The sequence below is a fragment of the Salmo trutta genome, unplaced genomic scaffold, assembly GCF_901001165.1.
Source record: "Salmo trutta unplaced genomic scaffold, fSalTru1.1, whole genome shotgun sequence".
NCBI lineage: Eukaryota > Metazoa > Chordata > Actinopteri > Salmoniformes > Salmonidae > Salmo > Salmo trutta.
The window spans coordinates 12,501-32,500 of record NW_021822844.1 but is presented as its reverse complement, the minus strand read 5'-3'; the positions used below and the strand labels follow the sequence as shown (position 1 = coordinate 32,500).

At 51.6% G+C, this 20,000-nt stretch overlaps 1 protein-coding gene, 4 non-coding genes and 2 pseudogenes across 5 annotated transcripts; all 7 read right to left on the bottom strand.

Annotated features, from left to right (window-relative positions):
- Positions 1 to 4,344: 4,344 nt before the first annotated feature.
- LOC115185496 (U5 spliceosomal RNA) lies at positions 4,345 to 4,461 on the bottom strand. Its single transcript, XR_003875147.1, has one exon. It is a non-coding gene; the product is annotated as a U5 spliceosomal RNA (small nuclear RNA).
- Positions 4,462 to 5,352: 891 nt separating this feature from the next.
- On the bottom strand, positions 5,353 to 5,529 carry LOC115185489 (uncharacterized; annotated as a pseudogene).
- LOC115185474 (uncharacterized) lies at positions 5,506 to 10,194 on the bottom strand. Its single transcript, XM_029745763.1, has 3 exons — positions 9,960 to 10,194; positions 9,104 to 9,228; positions 5,506 to 6,526 (listed from the first exon to the last, which is right to left on the bottom strand). Exons 1-3 carry the CDS (start codon positions 10,192 to 10,194, stop codon positions 5,957 to 5,959), a joined length of 930 nt encoding a protein of 309 aa, XP_029601623.1. The 3' UTR covers positions 5,506 to 5,956.
- A 2,165-nt stretch (positions 10,195 to 12,359) lies between these two features.
- On the bottom strand, positions 12,360 to 12,479 carry LOC115185517 (U5 spliceosomal RNA). The gene has a single exon (XR_003875167.1). It is a non-coding gene; the product is annotated as a U5 spliceosomal RNA (small nuclear RNA).
- An 897-nt stretch (positions 12,480 to 13,376) lies between these two features.
- On the bottom strand, positions 13,377 to 13,569 carry LOC115185492 (U2 spliceosomal RNA). The gene has a single exon (XR_003875144.1). It is a non-coding gene; the product is annotated as a U2 spliceosomal RNA (small nuclear RNA).
- A 352-nt stretch (positions 13,570 to 13,921) lies between these two features.
- LOC115185514 (U5 spliceosomal RNA) lies at positions 13,922 to 14,035 on the bottom strand. Its single transcript, XR_003875164.1, has one exon. It is a non-coding gene; the product is annotated as a U5 spliceosomal RNA (small nuclear RNA).
- An 892-nt stretch (positions 14,036 to 14,927) lies between these two features.
- On the bottom strand, positions 14,928 to 15,103 carry LOC115185481 (uncharacterized; annotated as a pseudogene).
- Positions 15,104 to 20,000: the final 4,897 nt, after the last annotated feature.

Here is a 20,000-nt window from a genome sequence, read left to right as displayed (position 1 = left end):
TTCCGAAAAACTTAACGGAAGACTTCGCGTGGTTAAGAACCGCCCCCGACGCTCGGGTGAAGTCCCCAATAATGGCAAGGGACCTTGTCAGGCACGAGTCCTTGCAAAGCAGCAAGGATGTGTCGTCGGCGTACTGTGTCAACTTGACACGGAGACCGCCACTTCCAGGGATCAGCAAGCCCTCCACCCCTGTGTCTGCCCTAATGGCAGCCCCCAGAGGCTCCATGTACAGAACGAAGAGGAGAGCTGAGAGCGGGCATCCCTGCCTGACCCCAGACGAGAGGTCAAAAACGTCACCTAAGTGACTGTTTACGCTAACTCGGCACCCCGCTCCGACATATAATGTACGGATCCATCCTATAAACTTCTCCCCAAATCCTAATCTACCTAACACCCTGAATAGAAAGGATCTATTCACGCGATCAAAGGCTTTCGCCTGATCAAGCGCTGCTACCATTAAAGGCAGCCCCCTATCTTCTACCCAAGCGATGGAGTCCCTGATCAACTGTAGGTTCCATCTGATCGAGCGACCCTCTACCCCGCACGTCTGATCCTCATGGACGACGTAGGGAAGGGCTGTGCGCAACCGGTCTGCTAAAACCTTTGCAAGTAGCTTGTAATCTACGCACAGCATGGTCAACGGCCGCCAGTTGCCAAGGTCAGTTGCTTCCCCCTTCTTATAAAGAAGTGACAGCACACCGACAACCATTGATCCCCCCGGGACCCCCGTCTCAAGGATGGCCTTCAAGACTTCGAGGACCACTGGTCCAAGTATACCCCAAAACTTGAGGTAAAACTCGGCCGGCAGCCCATCCATCCCAGGCACCTTCCCTTTTCCCATCCTCCTGAGAGCGCTCTCAACCTCCTCGAGGGAGATCTGAGCCTCCATCACATCTCTAATGTCCTCCGGCAATCGCCGGGACAAGTGTTCTAAAAACACATCTCCCTGCTCTACATCTATTACCCTCTCTTTAAATAAACCTCGGTAATGATCAGTTGTTACCCTGACCATTTCCTCCGGTTTTCTAACTATGCTACCATCTTCTTTCCTCACCCCATGCATTATCTTCCTACTCTGTCTGCCCTTAACCGACTTAAAGAACATAGCGGAACAAGTCTCATTATGTTCTAGAAAGCCATTATGCGCCCGCTCCAGGAAAGCTCGAGCCTTCCGCTCCTGCAGCTCCCTGAGCTGCGCCTTCAGGTCAGTGGATCTCTCCCAGTCAATCGACCCGCCGAGGTTGCCTGCCTCGTACTCGAGTTCGAGCAACCTTTGGATACGATCCACCTCCCTCCTTTCCTCCCTTTTTTTCCTCCTGCAATATCCTATTATAAAGGCCCTAATCCTTACCTTAACTAAATCCCACCACTCTAACACCCCCTCACACATGGACCGGAGGCCTTCAAGCCCCCGAAAGAAACCAAAGAAGGTGTCAACGAAAGCTTGCTCCTCCAGCACATCCCGATCTAATTTCCAGTACCCCCTACCGAAGAGGCAGACTGGCGACCCCACCTGCAGGAGCACCCCGTCGTGATCTGAAAAGAACACAGGCAACAGCCGCCCAGACAACTGACCCAAAGACCTGGATACAAAAATGTAGTCGAGCCTCCGCGCAACCCCCCGGGAGTTGCGCCATGTGGGACCAGCCATTGTCGGAGTAGTGTGCAGGCCTCCATCAACCAGACCATGGCAAGCCATTAGCCCGGTGATGGATCCTGCACTACTATCCCTCACTAACCCTAAATCTATGTTAAAATCCCCACCTATCACCAAGTGCCTATTTGTAACACACAGGGGCGCCAGACAGTCCACCATCTCCCTCCTGTCTGCCGCCACCTGTGGCCCATACACCACCACTAACCTATACCTACTATCCCTAAAAGTGACATCCACCCCCAACACCCTCCCCTGCATTACAACAAAAGATCCCTCCACCTTCACCTCCCTATTCCCAAACAAAATCCCCACCCCTGTAGAATGCACCCCACCTATACCCCAAACTGACTCCCCCTTATCCCACTCCCTACTAAACCTGATGACATCCCCTCCATCCCTCAGGTGAACCTCCTGTAAAAAACAAACATCAAAACCCCACCCCCCCCAAAAAACTAAAAACCGCCCTCCTCTTAACAAAATCCCTCAAACCCCTTACATTTAAACTAAAAATATTAACAGAAAATGTCATTTAAATTTATAACCCTACATCAACGAAATGAAACCCCAAAATAACAAAACAACAGGAGACTCACCCGATGCTCCCCTGCTTCTTCTCATCCGGCAGGGACGTCTTCTCCTCTCCTGACGTCCCCCCGTCCTCCTCCATCTCTCCAACCCAGGATGCAGGCATGGTGTTAGGCCTTGGAGTGCCCTGCATCCTGGGTTCCCCACCAACACCCTCCGTTCCTCTCTCCCTGTAGGCTTCTGGACTGAGATCGAGAGCAGGGGACCCCATCTCCCCAAGCAGGAGTTGAGATCCCCCCTCAGACACCCCAGCCCAGCGCCACGCCCTGGGAGTCACCCTCCACCAGACGTTGAGGGGCCGAGGAAAACAGAGAGGACAAGGCCTTTCCTCCCTCCCCCATCACACGCTTGGCCATCCCCTCCACACCCCCCTCCCTCTCACTGCATTCCGGGCCCCCCCTCTTCCCTTTCTTCTTTGGCGTTGGAGGCAGCGGAGAGACACCACTCCCCCTCTCCGCTAGCTCCTCCACCATTCCCCTCAACTCTTCAACGAGGGCGCTCGACATGCTGTCCCCCCACTCCTTCCCTCCTTCTGCTCCTTCTTCTGGTCCCGTCTTCACTTCTCCCTCCATTTCTGCCACCGTTCCCTCCTCCACCTCCTCTCTCTCCACCGTCCCAGTCTCCTTCTTCTCCGCTCCTCCACCTCCTTCCACCTCCTCTCCTTTTGTTCCGGCCTTCTCGGCTCCTCGCCTCTCTCCTCTCGTAGCCTCCTTCCTCCCGTCCTCTTCCTGTGCCATCCTTTCCCCTGTGCCATTACTGTCATCCGCTCCCTTTCGTTCTCTCCTCCCTCCATCCCCCGTTCCCCCTCCAGCTGCAGAGGCGTATGACCTTTGACGAGCCGGGCAATCACGCCACAGGTGTGCTGATGAACCACACCCGTGGCAAGCCTTGGGCTCGTCACAATCCTTGGCCTCGTGCTCTCCCGACCCACAGAACCTGCACTTTCTGGTGTTGCACGAGGCCAGGATATGACCGTAGGCCATACACCTCCTGCAGAATGGAGGCTGACGGGCATAAAACAATGTCCCCCTGTCAGCCCCCAGGGAGAACATCGCTGGAGGATGGAGGTAGCCACCCAATCCCTTCGGGTCCTCCCTGAGAAGGATCTGGAACCCTCTCCTCCCGTTCCAGAATCCCAGGGAGTCCCTGAGGTGCCTTGCTGAGGAGACATTGTCCGCGTATCTCCCCAGAAAGGCCCTCACCTCCTCGTCCTTCACATGCGGATTGTACATATTGACGGTGACCACCCTGAAATTGTTCCTTGCCAGGCTGGTCACCTCGTAATGACACAGGGGCCTTGCACCTTTCCCTTCCTTCACTCTCGTCATAATGTCTTCATGTTTCTCCTCCGTGTGGAAGGTCACGTCGAAGGCTCTCTCCATTGGGTTACCTTGTAGGCATAGGACATCTTTCACCGATAACTTTAGGACCCCCATCAGGATAGTCCTTCCAAATGTCTCCCTCCCCAAATGGCTCCATATCCTTTTCCTTCCAAGCAAACCTCACCGTATTCGCCAATCCAATACCTGGTACGGACCTGTTCTGTCTGTTGTTCTCCATTTTCTTCTCCAAAAAAGCTCTCTCCAAAAGAAGCCAAAGAACAAGGAAAACCGGGAAAAAAACGATTCCTCAAATAAAGAAAAAAAAACACTTTCCTCCCTCCTGCCTTCCTTCGACCTTCTGACTCAGCGGGCTTTGGGGCACCTCGGTACCAAGCTTGATCTGAGCCAAAAGGCCGAGAAGCGATAACCCACAAATTGACCCCTGCACCCGCCGGGCCCCCGGGGGTCTCGGCAGACCTCAGCGGTTTGGCAAAAGTTGTCTCCTCCCCACCCGACGCTTCCCTGGTGACAGGCGGGTGTTTTTTTTAACAAGTCGCTAATGCGTCTTTAAGTCACTAGCTCTTTAAGCCTAGTGCGACTATTTGTTCAAAGCCCGGAAAACACGTCAGTCGTCGTCGGGCTTGAACTCAATTGCTCCGAGCGACTACTTTGAGTGGAAAAATACGCCGGTCGGTCGGTCGGTCAGCCGGCTTCAAGTCAAACGCCTGAGCAAAAAGTCTCGGCGTCATCTCTGTCAATTTCTCTTGAAACAAGATACCGGGCTCTGCCAGAAGCAAAGCCCTTCCAAAAATATGTTGAACTCGTAAGTGTTCCTCTCCACGGAAGTCTTTAGTAAAAGGCGAAAGGCTTGTGCGTAATGAAGAGAAACCAGAGTCGTATGGAAGTCAGAGGTCGGGGCCCGAGACACACACTGTGCACTCTAGGCCGGGTGCCCGCGGGTGGTTCCCGAACCCACTCTTCCAAGTTTGAGGGCTGTGGGTAAAAATTCACAGACAGACAGACAATCCTGGTGAAGTGATTGTATTTTTTGGGGGGGTCAAAAACACAGACAGACAGACAGACAGACAGACAGACAGACAGACAGACAGACAGACAGACAGACAGACAGACAGACAATCCTGGTGAAGTGATTGTATTTTTTGGGGGGGGTCAAAAACAGAGACAGACAGACAGACAGACAGACAGACAGACAGACAGACAGACAGACAGACAATCCTGGTGAAGTGATTGTATTTTTTGGGGGGGGTCAAAAACAGAGACAGACAGACAGACAGACAGACAGACAGACAGACAGACAGACAGACAATCCTGGTGAAGTGATTGTATTTTTTGGGGGGGGTCAAAAACAGAGACAGACAGACAGACACACACACACAGAGACACACACACACACACACACAGAGACACACACACACACACACACACACACACAGACAGAGACACACACACACACAGACACACACACACACACACACACACAGAGACACACACACACACACACACAGACACACACACACACACACACACAGACAGAGACACACACAGACACACAGACACACACACACACACACAATCCTGGCCAATGTTTTTTTTTTTTTTTTTTTTTTTTTTTTTTTTTAAGTAAAATGGCGGGAAAACGGGGGACCCCATGAAGGGGGCTTCGCCCTTGTTTCAGTTTGGATGATTCTTCTTTTTTCATTCCTTCTCTTCTTCTGCTAGCTGTTTTACATAGCTTTGTGTATTTCTTTTTCCTTGACAATGAGAGAGAAGTGTTGCACCGTTCCCGGAGGTACTGCAATACCGGGTCGATGCGTGGAGCGGATGGAGCAAGCCCCATTTCCGACTCCCTGTTCGAAAAATCCATTTAATATGTAGTCCCCCGATGGGGGACATATCAGATATTAAACTGATAAGAACAGATTTTTTTTCTTTTGGAAAAGTTTTTATTATCACAATTCCTTTAAGGACAGCTCACATATGTTTGTACATCATTATATACACATAAAAACGGCATGAACGCATAAAACACAGCATTTGAAGATTTCATTTAAATTTGTAAAAAAGTACATGTTGTTAAAACCAATAAAAACAACCATGATTAAAAGTACTTTTCATTGTGGAAAACATCAAATCTGTAAAAGCCATTTAAAATGTGTACAAATGATTTAACAAGGTAAAACATTTTTAAGACATGAAAAACATGTTAAAAAGTCACTTGCTAAGAGGCTGTCTTCGGTCCTTTGTACAGGAGCGGGGTGAGTCCTTATCAAACTTGCCTCCTCCTGCTCTCCCGAATCAATCATCGTCCCGTCCTTAGGGGCCCAGAGGAGATGCCTCCCCTAGGTGCATCGCCCTAGGCGCCGCAGCGCTGTCAGGCCGTGGCCGCAGGGACCTTGGGTGTTGTGGGGGACCCTTCGCCTGGGGTCGAGGCCCCCTTCCTTCTGTACCACCCCAGGGCCTCTGTGGCTACCATGGCCACTGCCTGGGGGGTGGTGTCGACCTGTTTCGCTACCAGCAGGTTGCGGGAGGACCACAGTGCTGCCTTCAGACACGTGAGGGTGGGCCAGAGCTTGGTGAAGGCCTTTGATGGAATGGGCCTTCGGCCCACCCCATACAGCACGAGCTGGGGCGTTAGGTCCTCCCCTGCTGGCAGACACGAGGAGATCAGGGGGCCTACTTCCTTCCACAGGTCCCTAGCGGCTCTGCACTCCCAGAGCAAGTGCCTCACCGACTCTTCTTGGCCACAGCCTGGTCGGGGGCACGCGGATGTCCTCGCCATGCCCCGGGAGTGCATAACGGCCCTGACCGGGAGGATCTCGTGGGCGACCATCCAGGACAGGTCCCGGTGCTGATTCAGGAGAGCAGGATGGGCCACATTACGCCAAACCGTTGTGGGCTCGCCTATAGCAAGCCCGCGCACTGGACACACTGGTTCCCGGTCCTGCACAAGAGAGAGAAGAGAGCGATGTTTAGTTAAACTGTGACTGCTTCTTTTTTCCAATTTAAAATGTCTTAAAAACTTCTGGAGCTGGGCGTAGTGTGTGGGAAGCAGGAAAGAGACTGGGGCTCGCAGGTCGACTGGGATCAGCCTCAGAGTCCTGAGGTAAGATCCCAGCCAGAACCGTGCGAGGGCCTGAGTCTTATTGGTGGCCAGGGAGGTGGCAAGAGTGAGGTGTAACGCTGTGTAGCGGCTGCCCAGGAACAAGTAGAGGTCAGGCAAGCCTTTCCCCCCCTTGGACCTGGGCCTCTTGACCACCTCCCTCCTCAGCCTCTCCCACTTGCTCCCCCACAAGAAGTAAAACAGCATCCGCTCCAGGGCTAAAAGAGTTCTCCTAGGGGGGATAAAAACAGAACTGATTAATAAAAGCACAGGTAAAATCACTGCTTTAATGATTAAAACCTTGCCCTCAAAAGTCAGCTGTCGTAGTCCCCAAAAACCCAGTCTCTGTCTTACTGTCCCCAGGGTCCCACTCCAATTTCCGCTCCCTCCTCCCTCCTGGTCAAACTTTACCCCCAGTACCCTTATGTCCGTCGTTTTAACCGTCAGTGGTAGTCTGGTCAAGTCTGGGTCTGCCCACGGTCCGAAAAATTGGGCCTCTGTCTTGTCTCTATTCAGTCTCGCCCCAGAGGCTCGTCCGTACCAGTCAGTCCTGTCCAGGGTCCTGTCGACGGATAAAAGGTCGGTGCATAAAATGTTGACGTCGTCCATGTAAAATACGCACTTGGCGGTCATCCCCCCACTCCCCGGGATCCCCACCCCACTGATCCGTTGGTCCCTTCTCAAGACCTGTGCCAGTGGTTCAATACAGGCCACAAACAGAAGAGGAGATAACGGACAGCCCTGACGGACGCCGCAGTGTACTCCCACTGCCTTTGACAGATGCCCATTTACAAGGATTTTGCTGGTGATGTCGCCGTACAGCAGTCCCACCCAAGCTAAAAACCTGTCCGGGAAACCCATTTTTTGCAGTACCTTAAAGAGGTACTGGTGCGAGACCCGATCAAAGGCTTTTTCAAAATCTAAATTTAGGACTACAAGCCGCATATTTCTGTCTCTCGCATAACAGATGGCATCTCGGATCAGTATCAGGCTGTCCGTGATCTTCCTTCGGGAATGGCACAGGTTTGATCCGGGTGGATCACCTCCCCCTAAAACAGAAGACATTCTGAGTGTTAAAACCTTGGTAAAAGTTTACAATCAAAATTTAAAAGGGTTATCGGTCTCCAGTTCTTTAGGTCTGTCCTGTCGTTTTTCTTATATAAAAGAGTCACGATCCCCACTCTAAAACTGTCAGGTAGTCTGTCAAGGTATTCAAAGTCAGTAAAAACAGTCAAAAGTCGTCGGCTAAAACATCCCAAAAGGTCAGATAAAACTCCAAGGGGAGGCCATCCTCCCCCCGGTGACTTACCCCTCTTAAAATGCTTCAGTCCTTGGTCAATTTCTGTCCTCGTCAAGTCTTTTGTCAGGTCGTCTGTGTTGGGTAAGGTCTTGTCAATGTATGTTAAAACGTTCCCCCATTGTTTCCTCGCATACATCTTTTACCCCAAACAGTTCCCCATAAAAATCCTCGAACTACTTTTTCCATTCCTTCTGTGTCTGTTTTTAAAACCCCATCTTTATCTTTTAACCCTGTCATTATCCTACCCTTACTAACTATCTCTTAAAAAAGTACCTTGTGCCACTTCTCCCCCTCTTCTAGTTCCCTTTCCTTGCTTCTTAAAATAACCCCTTTGCTTTTTTGTTCTGCTAAAAGTGCCATTTCCTTTTTAATAGTTTAATTTCGTGGTTAAAATCAAAGCCCTGTGGCCTAGATTAAAATACCTTTCCAGTCGCTTTTGCAGTCCCAACCATGCATCTATCTTTTTTCTTACTTTTCTTCTTTCCTATTTCTCTAAAGAAGTCCTCGTCCTACCCTTCACCATTTCCCCACCATGTGCTCGTGTGTCAAAGAAGTCCTTGTAGCGTCTGCCACTGGCTGAAACTGCTCCCTGTACTGACTAACTACTCTATCATCTTCTAAAAGGGAACAGTTCAATTTCCAGGGCCCTCTTCCCACAGTCACACCCGAAGTTAGTGAAAGGGTGCACGTCAGCATTACGTGATCTGAGAAAAAGGCAGGGGTTATTCTAGCATCAGTTGGGGGGCAGTCCCGGGTAAACAGATAGTCAATGCGAGAGGCTCTGGTGCCGTCACCACTGGTCCAGGTGAAGCCCTCCTCTCTTGGATGCAGGGTTTTAAACCAGTCGGTCAGTTTAAAATCCCTGCACAAGCCCTTTGCAATAAAACACTTGACCTATCTACCTTTAAAATCCTCTCCCGCCCCTCCTCCTGTCTGCTCTACTTAAAACACAATTAAAATCCCCACCCACGACTAGAGGATCCCTCCCTAGCAGGTGGGGACTGCAAGTCTTCTAAAAGTGCGCACCGGTCATGTTTGTCATTTAAAACCATACACATTTAGCATGTTAAAATCTCTCCCCATAAAAGTACAATGGCTAAAAGAGCACGCCCACCTACCACCACCGTGCTCCCCCTCACCACCACCTGTGGGGTCTTGATTAAAATGGCAACACCGTCGTTTTTATTAAAATTTGAGCCACTCCAAATGGAGGGCCCATGCTGCCACTTTGTCCTCCCATTTCCTATAAGAGGATTAAAAAGGGTAGACCACACTCCTGTAATAAAACACATCTGAATTAAACCTTTCTAAAAAGGATTAAAACCGACTGTGCTCTTCTTTCTTGTTTTTATGCTTCTCACATTTATGGTGGTGATGTTAAAAGCCATAAGAGGGGTGAGTAAAAACAGTGCCTTAAAAGAAAAGGCATTTAAACAGTTAAAAGGGGTTACTTGTCTAGTGCTTCCTCTCTCTCCCGCCGGGGTAACGGGGGATGGCAGGGAGAGGAGGTTAAAACAGGACTTAAAAAGGAGATTGTGTTGGGGGAGTTGGGAGGGAAGGTTCTGGGTTCTTCCTCCCCCTGGGAGCTCTCCCATTCCAATTTTGCCCTTTTTTTCATCGCCTTGTTCGGGTCGGAGAGCTCCTCAGCATTTCTTTTTCGTGGGGGAGGTGTTCTTCCAGAATCTCCACTCCCTCTCCCGTATCTCCTGACGCTGTTCTCCACAGCTTTCTCTGACACAGTCTCCATTACTGTCTGACCCACTTGGGGAGTTCTCACTCAAGACCCTCTCCGGGGCCGTCTTTCCCGGGCCCTTTCTCCTTCGGGGGTCACATTAATCGGGGGCAGGGGGATTGGGGGGGAGGGGGTTTTGTCCTCTCCTCCCACTTTTTCCACCACTGCACCTTCCGCGCCCTCCACTACCACCGGCTCCACCATACCTCCTCAACCACCACCGGCTCCCACCACCACCTCACCGGCAAATGCCGTTCCCTCCCCTTGGCGCTCAGAAGCCCGGTCCGCGGCCGCCGTCTCCCTCCTCTCGGCCCTGACCTTATTGGCCCAGGGAGAAGGGGCAGCCGTCGGATGAGGTGGGACTCCGCTCGCACAGAGGTTGCACGACCTTCCGTTCGTGCACTCCTCGTCGCGGTGGCCCACCTCCCGGCACTTCATGCAGACGACCTTTTTTACAGGCCTCTGCGAGATGGCCATGTTCCACCACACTTACGCACAGCTTAGGCTGGTCATGGTAGTGAACATGGCCCCTATTCTCTCCGAGGACTATGGTGGATGGGATGGCTTTCAACTCCACCACTAGCCCCCGGGGTCTCCCTCTGCTGGACAGTAACCCTCCAGGCCCTGTCCAGAATCCCATCGGGATCCTTCACTGGACCAAGGGCCCCTTCACATTGCAGTACCTGCCCAGCCATACTGCAACGTCCTCAGGCTGTAACGTTTCGTTATACATACGGATAATAACGGTTTTAATGCTATTATCCGTCAGCTTGGTCACCTCAAACATTGCTGTGAGGGAACCCTGGATGTTCAGGAGTTCTGGAGTTGCCCCCAGAACTCCCGCAGGAAGCTGGCGTTGGCAAAGCTGACATCGAAGCCCTTCCCATAGGGAAGGGCTAAGATGCAGTTTACCTGCGCGGGGTGGAAACCGAGCTCTTTCTGGAGGAATTTTCTGGAGAAATCCAATCGGGATAACTCCATTATTTTCCCTCCCTTTCCTTTAAAAGGAGAGGCGCACTGCATGGTGCCTCCTCATGCCAACCTGTGCTGCTGACATGATGGAGGGCCCACTCCCTTTACAGCCCAACACCAGTGAAAAGGGGAGGGGAGGGGAAGGGGAAAAGGGGCAGGGGGAAAGGAAGGAAGGGGGGGGGGGGGGGGGAGGAGAGGGTGTTGGGAAAAAGGGAAGGAGTGAAAGACAACCGAGGGAGCTGGCAGGCTCAGGTAGACTAAGCTAACAGGGCCTACCAGCACCACGGAACACACAACAAACTATCTGGCACAGCACCAAACTAATCTATGACAATGGGAAGGACACTAGGAGGGGAAATTTTTTTTGTTTATATTTTCCACAGGGGGGAGGGCACAAAGGGAAAGACAAAAATAAACCACACAAACAAACTAAATGGCTAGAATGCTAGCAGGCCACACCAGCAGGCCAGGCTAGGCCTACCAGCTGGCAGGCCACCAGCCAAGAGGCCTCAAAACAAAAAACCAACAAGGCACACAACCAAGAGGGAAGACAACCTAGGGGGTAAGACTAACAAAACAAATTAAATAAAGTAAAAGGGAAGTGAAGGGATGACAACAACAAAAGGACCAAACTGACTAAACAACACCTACCAAACATGAGGGACAAGAAGGCTAGCAGGCCCTCACCAGCCCGGCCAGGCTAGGCTAACCAGGCAGCAGGCTAGCTAGCAAAATGTCCCCCAGTTGGCAACACAAACAACAAGAAACTGAACAAAAGGAAATTTGGGGGATAAACTAAGGGTACAAGGTGGATGGGAACAAAGAAAAAACAGTCAAACAATGCCTGCCACGCCTAAGGGGCCAGGAGGCTTGCAGACCAGGCTAAGCTAAAGCTAGGCAGGCCGACAAGCCAGAAGCCACCCCAGCTAGCAGACAACACACAACTGAAGACAATGGGAGGAGCTAAGGAGGGGACTATAGGATACACGGGGGAGGAAGATGCAAAACAGGACAAGCAGGGGGAAAACACAAAATAAATGTAATAACTAAAGAAAAGGACCAGAGGGCCTTTAAACTCACCCTACAGGTGCTGGTGCACCTGTAGTCCACCACCAAGACCACCACCTAACCCAGGACAAAGAATAAACAAAGGTGAGACAAAAAACAACAATAATGACAATAAATGATGATTTAACAAAAATAAATAGCACAATTTTCCCGGGCGCCCTCCGGCCTGTGATCGCTTCTCTGATCAAGTGCAGCACTGGCAAGGTAACTACACTTGATCTGAGCCAAAGGCCGAGAAGCGATAACCCACAAATTGACCCCTGCACCCGCCGGGCCCCCCGGGGGTCTCGGCAGACCTCAGCGGTTTGGCAAAAGTTGTCTCCTCCCCACCCGACGCTTCCCTGGTGACAGGCGGGTGTTTTTTTTAACAAGTCGCTAATGCGTCTTTAAGTCACTAGCTCTTTAAGCCTAGTGCGACTATTTGTTCAAAGCCCGGAAAACACGTCAGTCGTCGTCGGGCTTGAACTCAATTGCCCGAGCGACTACTTTGAGTGGAAAAATACGCCGGTCGGGGTCCGGTCGGTCAGCCGGCTTCAAGTCAAACGCCTGAGCAAAAAGTCTCGCGCGTCATCTCTGTCAATTTCTCTTGAAACAAGATACCGGGCTCTGCCAGAAGCAAAGCCCTTCCAAAAATATGTTGAACTCGTAAAGTGTTCCTCTCCACGGAAGTCTTTAGTAAAAGGCGAAAGGCTTGGTGCGTAATGAAGAGAAAACCAGAGTCGTATGGAAGTCAGAGGTCGGGGGCCCTAGACACACACTGTGCACTCTAGGCCGGGTTGCCCGCGGGTGGTTCCCGAACCCACTCTTCCAAGTTTGAGGCTGTGGGTAAAATTCAAGACAGACAGACAATCCTGGTGAAGTGATTGTATTTTTTGGGGGGGTCAAAAACACAGACAGACAGGCAGACAGACAGACAGACGAACAGACAGACAGACAGCAAGACAGGACAGACAGACAATCCTGGTGAAGTGATTGGATTTTTTGGGGGGGGTCAAAACAGAGACAGACAGACAGACAGACAGACAGACAGACAGACAGACAACAGACAGACGAACAATCCGGTGAAGTGATTGTATTTTTTGGGGGGGTTCAAAAACAGAGACAGACAGACAGACAGACAGACAGACAGACAGACAGACAGACAGACAGACAATCCTGGTATGAAGTGATTGTATTTTTTGGGGGGGGTCAAAAACAGAGACAGACAGACAGCACACACACACAGGAGACACACACACACACACACACAGACACACACACACACACACACACACACACACACAGAGACAACACACACACACACAGACACACACACCGAGACACACACACACACATCGAGACACACACACACACACACACACAGACACCCCACGACACACACACACAGACAGAGACAACACAGACACACAGACCACACACCACACCACACATCCTGGCCAATGTTTTTTTTTTTTTTTTTTTTTTAAGTAAAAATGGCGGGAAAACGGGGGACCCCATGAAGGGGGCTTCGCCCTTGTTTCAGGTTTGGATGATTCTTCTTTTTTCATTCCTTCTCTTCTTCTGCTAGCTGTTTTACATAGCTTTGTGTATTTCTTTTCCTTGACAATGAGAGAGAAGTGTTGCAACAAACCGTTCCCCGGAGGTACTGCAATACCCGGTCGATGCGTGGAGCGGATGGAGCAAGCCCCATTTCCGACTCCCTGTTCGAAAAATCCAATTTATAATATGTAGTCCCCCCCATGGGGACATATCAGATATTAAAACTGATAAGACAATATCACACTTGATCTGACCAAAAGGCCTAAACGATAACCCACAATTGACACATCACCGCCGCCGGGGCCCCTGGGGTCCTCGGCAGACTCACGTTTTGGCAAAAGTTGTCTCCCTCCTCCCAGCACCAACGCGCTTCCCTGGTGACAGCGGGTGATTTTTTTTAACAATCGCTAATGCGCTTTAAGAAGTCACTAGCTCTTTAAGCCCTAGTGCGATATTTGTTCAAAGCCCGTGAAAAAACGTCAGTCGTCGTAGGCTTGACTCAATATGCCCGGAATCGACTATCTTTGGAGTGGAAAAATACGCCGGCAGCCGGCTCAAGTCAACGCCTAGCAAAATCTCGGCGTATCTCTGTCCAATTTCCTGAAACAAGATAAACCGGGCTTCTGGGGCCAGAAGCCACCCTTCCAAAAATATGGTTGAACTCGTAAGTGTTTCCTCTCCACTGAAGTCTTTAGTAAAAGGCGAAAGGCTTGTGCGTAATGAAGAGAAACCAGAGTCGTATGGAAGTCAGAGGTCGGGGCCCGAGACACAACACTGTGCACTCTAGGCCGGGTGCCCGCGGGTGGTTCCCGAACCCCACTCTTCCAAGTTTGAGGGCTGTGGGTAAAATTCACAGACAGGACAGACAATCCTGGTGAAGTGATTGTATTTTTGGGGGGGTCAAAAACACAGACAGACAGACAGACAGACAGACAGACAGACAGACAGACAGACAGACAGACAGACAGACAGACAGACAATCCTGGTGAAGTGATTGTATTTTTTGGGGGGGGTCAAAAACAGAGACAGACAGACAGACAGACGACAGACAGACAGACAGACAGACAGACAGACAGACAATCCTGGTGAAGTGATTGTATTTTTTGGGGGGGGTCAAAAAACAGAGACAGACAGACAGACAGACAGACAGACAGACAGACAGACAGACAGACAGACAATCCTGGTGAAGTGATTGTATTTTTTGGGGGGGGTCAAAAACAGAGACAGACAGACAGACACACACACACAGAGACACACACACACACACACACAGAGACACACACACACACACACACACACACACAGACAGAGACACACACACACACAGACACACACACACACACACACACACAGAGACACACACACACACACACACAGACACACACACACACACACACACAGACAGAGACACACACAGACACACAGACACACACACACACACACACAATCCTGGCCAATGTTTTTTTTTTTTTTTTTTTTTTTAAGTAAAATGGCGGGAAAACGGGGGACCCCATGAAGGGGGCTTCGCCCTTGTTTCAGTTTGGATGATTCTTCTTTTTTCATTCCTTCTCTTCTTCTGCTAGCTGTTTTACATAGCTTTGTGTATTTCTTTTTCCTTGACAATGAGAGAGAAGTGTTGCACCGTTCCCGGAGGTACTGCAATACCGGGTCGATGCGTGGAGCGGATGGAGCAAGCCCCATTTCCGACTCCCTGTTCGAAAAATCCATTTAATATGTAGTCCCCCGATGGGGGACATATCAGATATTAAACTGATAAGAACAGATTTTTTTTTTTAGAAAAAATAATTTATTACATTCAATGCCATTCATTCTTACAAAATCATACATTCATTCAAATTCAAATCATACTGGCATTTTTAAATTATAATGTAATCCAAAACAAAAAACTCAGGGGAGCATCGTCCCTCCCCGTCATCCTACACACTAACTTTCCCTATCTCCCCTTCCCTAATCTAAAATAACCCCAGCCCTAATCCCCCCTTCCATCTCTCCCGGGCAGCATGCTGCCCCCACTTCGTCTCCTCCCTCTTCATCCTCCCTCTCAAATCTCCTTCCACCCTCCTCACTATTCCTTCCACCCCCCAATCTCTCCCTGTCGTGACCATGTTCTGCCTGGCTTCCCACAGCCCCCCGCTTAAAGAGGCTCATGAGAAGCCAGAGCAGAAACCTATCCCTATCCGTCCCCCTCGCTCTCCCTACTCCTCTCTCTAGCCTAGCCCATGTCAATACAAAATCACCTCTAACCCTTCCTAACAACACCCGTGCCTTCGCCCATACTACTCCGGCAATGGCACAGTCCCAAAAGACATGACGCACAGTCTCCTCCCTGCCACAAGAAGGTCTTGGGCAGGTGGGGGATCGCGCCAAGCTATGCCGGTACATGGTGGAGCGCACCGGCAAACACTTGTGGAGGCTCAACCAATTCAGGTCCTTGAGCCTGTTGTCTAGACCCCGCGCCTGCACTCCTTCCCAGACCACTGCCGGGATGCCCACCACAGGTGCCGGACTTACTGCCCTTCTGACCTCCTCGTACAGGTGCCTGTGATCTAAACCTACTCGGGCCAATTTCAACCTCGGGGTGCGCACGCAACCACTTGGCCGCATGTCCAAAGTGCCACGGCAGCTGTTCCGCCCGAGGACCCGTGTTAGACCACACCATTACGCTTCTCGCCTGATACGAGAAGAACACCCGCAGGAGGTAACCGGACGGGTGTAGTACTGGCTGAGCAAGCTCCGTCAACAGAAAAGAAACAAAATTGCATCCAGCTTGAGGGGGAGATGTGGTACCCCCCTACCTCCCTCCCCGATGGGACAGATCATGCGTGCCCTGGCGACCCACTCGTACCTGCCACCCCACATGAACTGAAACACCAGCCTCACTAGATGCCTCCTCATACAAGCCGGCAATGGGTAGATGTACGCCAAGTACAATAGAGATGGCAATACATCCACCTTGAGAACCAGGACCTTGCCCAAAAAGGACAAAGACCTAGCCTTCCACATCGCTAGCTTCCTCTGTACCACTGCGATGCCCATGTTCCAGTTCAGCGTCGCTGAGCCGGAGTTCTCAAAATGGACCCCGAGAATCCTCAGGGCCCCGTTACAGAGAGATAACCCTCCGGGCACATCCGTCCTACCACTCCATCTTCCGAAAAACTTAACGGAAGACTTCGCGTGGTTAAGTACTGCCCCCCGACGCTCGGGTGAAGTCCCCAATAATGGCAAGGGACCTTGTCAGGCACGAGTCCTTGCAAAGCAGCAAGGATGTGTCGTCTGCGTACTGTGTCAACTTGACACGGAGACCGCCACTTCCAGGGATCAGCAAGCCCTCCACCCCTGTGTCTGCCCTAATGGCAGCCCCCAGAGGCTCCATGTACAGAACGAAGAGGAGAGCCGAGAGCGGGCATCCCTGCCTGACCCCAGACGAGAGGTCAAAAACATCACCTAAGTGACTGTTTACCGCTAACTCGGCACCCGGCTCCGACATATAATGTACGGATCCATCCTATAAACTTCTCCCCAAAACCTAATCTACCTAACACCCTGAATAGAAAGGATCTATTCACGCGATCAAAGGCTTTCGCCTGATCAAGCGCTGCTACCATTAAAGGCAGCCCCCTATCTTCTACCCAAGCGATGGAGTCCCTGATCAACTGTAGGTTCCACCTAATAGAGCGTCCCTCTACCCCACACGTCTGATCCTCGTGGACGACGTAGGGAAGGGCTGTGCGCAACCTGTCTGCTATGACCTTTGCTAAGAGCTTATAGTCTACACACAGCATGGTCAATGGCCGCCAGTTGCCAAGGTCTGTTACTTCCCCCTTCTTGTAAAGAAGTGATAGCACACCGACAGCCATTGATCCCCCCGGGACCCCCGTCTCAAGGATGGCCTTCAAGACTTCGAGGACCACTGGTCCAAGTATACCCCAAAACTTGAGGTAAAACTCGGCCGGCAGCCCATCCATCCCAGGCACCTTCCCTTTTCCCATCCTCCTGAGAGCGCTCTCAACCTCTTCGAGGGAGATCTGAGCCTCCATCGCATTTCTAATGTCCTCCGGCAATCGCCGGGACAAGTGTTCTAAAAACACATTTCCCTGCTCTACATCTATTTCCCTCTCCTTAAATAAACCTCGGAAATGATCAGTTGTCACCCTGACCATCTCCTCCGGCTTTCTAACTATACTTCCATTTTCTTCCCTAACCCCATGCATTACCTTCCTACTCTGTCTGCCCCTAACTGACTTAAAGAACATAGCGGAACAAGTCTCATTGTGTTCTAAAAAGCCATTATGCGCCCGCTCCAGGAAAGCTCGAGCCTTCCGCTCCTGCAGCACCCTGAGCTGCGCCTTCAGGGCTGTGGATCTCTCCCAGTCAAACGACCCGCCGAGGTTGCCTGCCTCGTACTCGAGTTCGAGCAACCTTTGGATACGATCCACCTCCCTCCTTTCCTCCCTTTTTTTCCTCTTGCAATATCCTATTATAAAGGCCCTAGTCCTTACCTTAACTAAATCCCACCACTCTAACACCCCCTCGCACATGGACCGGAGGCCTTCAATCCTCCGAAAGAAACCAAAAAAGGCGTCGACGAAAGCTTGCTCCTCCAGCACCTCCCGATCTAACTTCCAGTACCCCCTACCGAAGAGGCAGACTGGCGACCCCACCTGTAGGAGCACCCCGTCATGATCTGAGAAGAACACAGGCAACAGCCGCCCAGACAACTGACCCAAAGACCTAGATAGGAAAATGTAGTCGAGCCTCCGCGCAACCCCCCGGGAGTTGCGCCATGTGGGACCAGCCATTGTCGGAGTAGAGTGCAGGCCTCCATCAACCAGACCATGGCAAGCCATTAGCCCGGTGATGGCACCTGCACTACTATCACCCACTAACCCTAAATCTATGTTGAAATCCCCTCCTATCACCAAGTGCCTATTTGTGACACACAGGGGCGCCAGACAGTCCACCATCTCCCTCCTGTCTGCCGCCACCTGTGGCCCGTACACCACCACTAATCTAAATTTACAATCCCTTAACGTGACATCCACCCCCAAAACCCTCCCCTGCACAACCACATAATAACCCTCCACCTTCACCTCCCTATTCCCAAACAAAATCCCCACCCCCGTTGAATGAACCCCACCAATACCCCAGACTGACTCCCCCTTGTCCCACTCCCTCCTAAACCTACTCACATCCCCTCCATCCCTCAGGTGAACCTCCTGCAACAAACAAAAATCAAAACCCACACCCCCCAAATAACTAAATACCCGCCCGCCTCTTAACAAAATCCCTTAAACCCCTTACATTTAGACTAACAAAAGTAAAATTAGACCCCATGAAAAAATAAAAATTAAAAACTAACACAACCTTCCCTCAACATACTAAAAACCCAACAGAAAAAACAAAAAACAGGAGACTCACCCGATGCTCCCCTGCTCAATTTCTACCGACGGGGACGCCGTCCGCACTCCCGACGCCCCCCCCTCTTCCTCCATTTCACCAACCCAGGATGCCGGAATGGTGTTTGGCACCGGGGTGCCCTGCATCCTGGGTCTACCCCCACACTCCTCCCCCTCCCCAGTGCTGTAGCTGGATTGGAAGAGAATAGGGGAGTCCGAATCCCCAAACGAAAAAAACCCCCACCTCCTCCTCCGCCCAGCCCTGGGCCTTGTTAGGTGGGTCCCCCCCCACCAGTAGTAGAGGGCCTTGGGAAACCAGTGGTAACGCAGAGGTTTCTCCCGCCCCCGTCGGTCTCTTGGCCGCCCCCTCCCTCTCGCTGTCGACCAAACTCACCCTCCTCTTCGCTCTCTTCTTCGGTGATTGTGGCAGGAGAGAGACACCACCCTCGGTCCCCGCCAGCTCCTCCACCATGCCCCTCATCTCCTCCACCAGGGCACTTTCCCCCCCCTCCCCCCCCCCCCCCTCCTCTACTGGTCCTTCCACCGTCTCCACCACTCCTCCCTCACTCGCATCCCTCTCCGGCTCCTCCACTCTCGTGCTTTCCTCCGCCTTTTTTCCCAGTTGTCCTCCTCTCATGCCTTCCATGTCCGCCTCTCCTCCTGCTGCCACTCCTTTCTCCTCCTCTTTCCTTGCAGCCTTCCCCTCTGGGCCCGTGCTGTCCGACGTCCTTCCTTTCCCTCCTCTTCTTCCCCCATCCCCCGCTCCTGCTCCCCCCCCAGCTGCAGACGCGTATGACCCCTGACGAGCCGGGCACTCCCGCCACAGGTGTGCTGACGAGCCACACCCGTGGCACGCCTTAGGCTCGTCACAATCCTTCGCCTCGTGCTCCCCAGATCCACAAAATCTGCACTTTCTAGTGCTGCACGAGGCGAGGATGTGACCATAGGCCATACAACGCCTGCAAAACGGGGGCTGACGTGCGTAAAACAACGTCCCCCTGTCAGCCCCCAGGGAGAACATCGCGGGGGGATGAAGGTAGCCACCAATCCCCTTTGGGTCCTCCCTGAGGAGGGCCTGGAACCCTCTCCGCCCATTCCAAAACCCCAGGGAGTCCCTGAGGTGCCTCGCTGAGGAAATATTGTCCATGTACCTCCCCAGAAATGCTCTCACTTCTTCGTCTGTAACATGTGGATTATACATGTTAACTGTTACTACTCTAAAATTGTTTTTTGCCAAGCTAGTGACCTCATAATGGCACATTGGTTTTGTGTCTCCCACAGCTTTCG

Bases quoted from the DNA above. Each gene is read 5' to 3' on its own strand.
- LOC115185474 (XM_029745763.1), bottom strand. From the start codon at position 10,194: ATGGCCATCTCGCAGAGGCCTGTAAAAAAGGTCGTCTGCATGAAGTGC. The intron at 9,229-9,959 runs GTGAGGTGGTGG...ATCCTCTTATAG, and splicing joins GGAGGGAACGGCATTTGCCG to GAAATGGGAGGACAAAGTGG. The intron at 6,527-9,103 runs GTAGGTGGGCGT...TCTCTTGTGCAG, and splicing joins TGAGGGGGAGCACGGTGGTG to GACCGGGAACCAGTGTGTCC.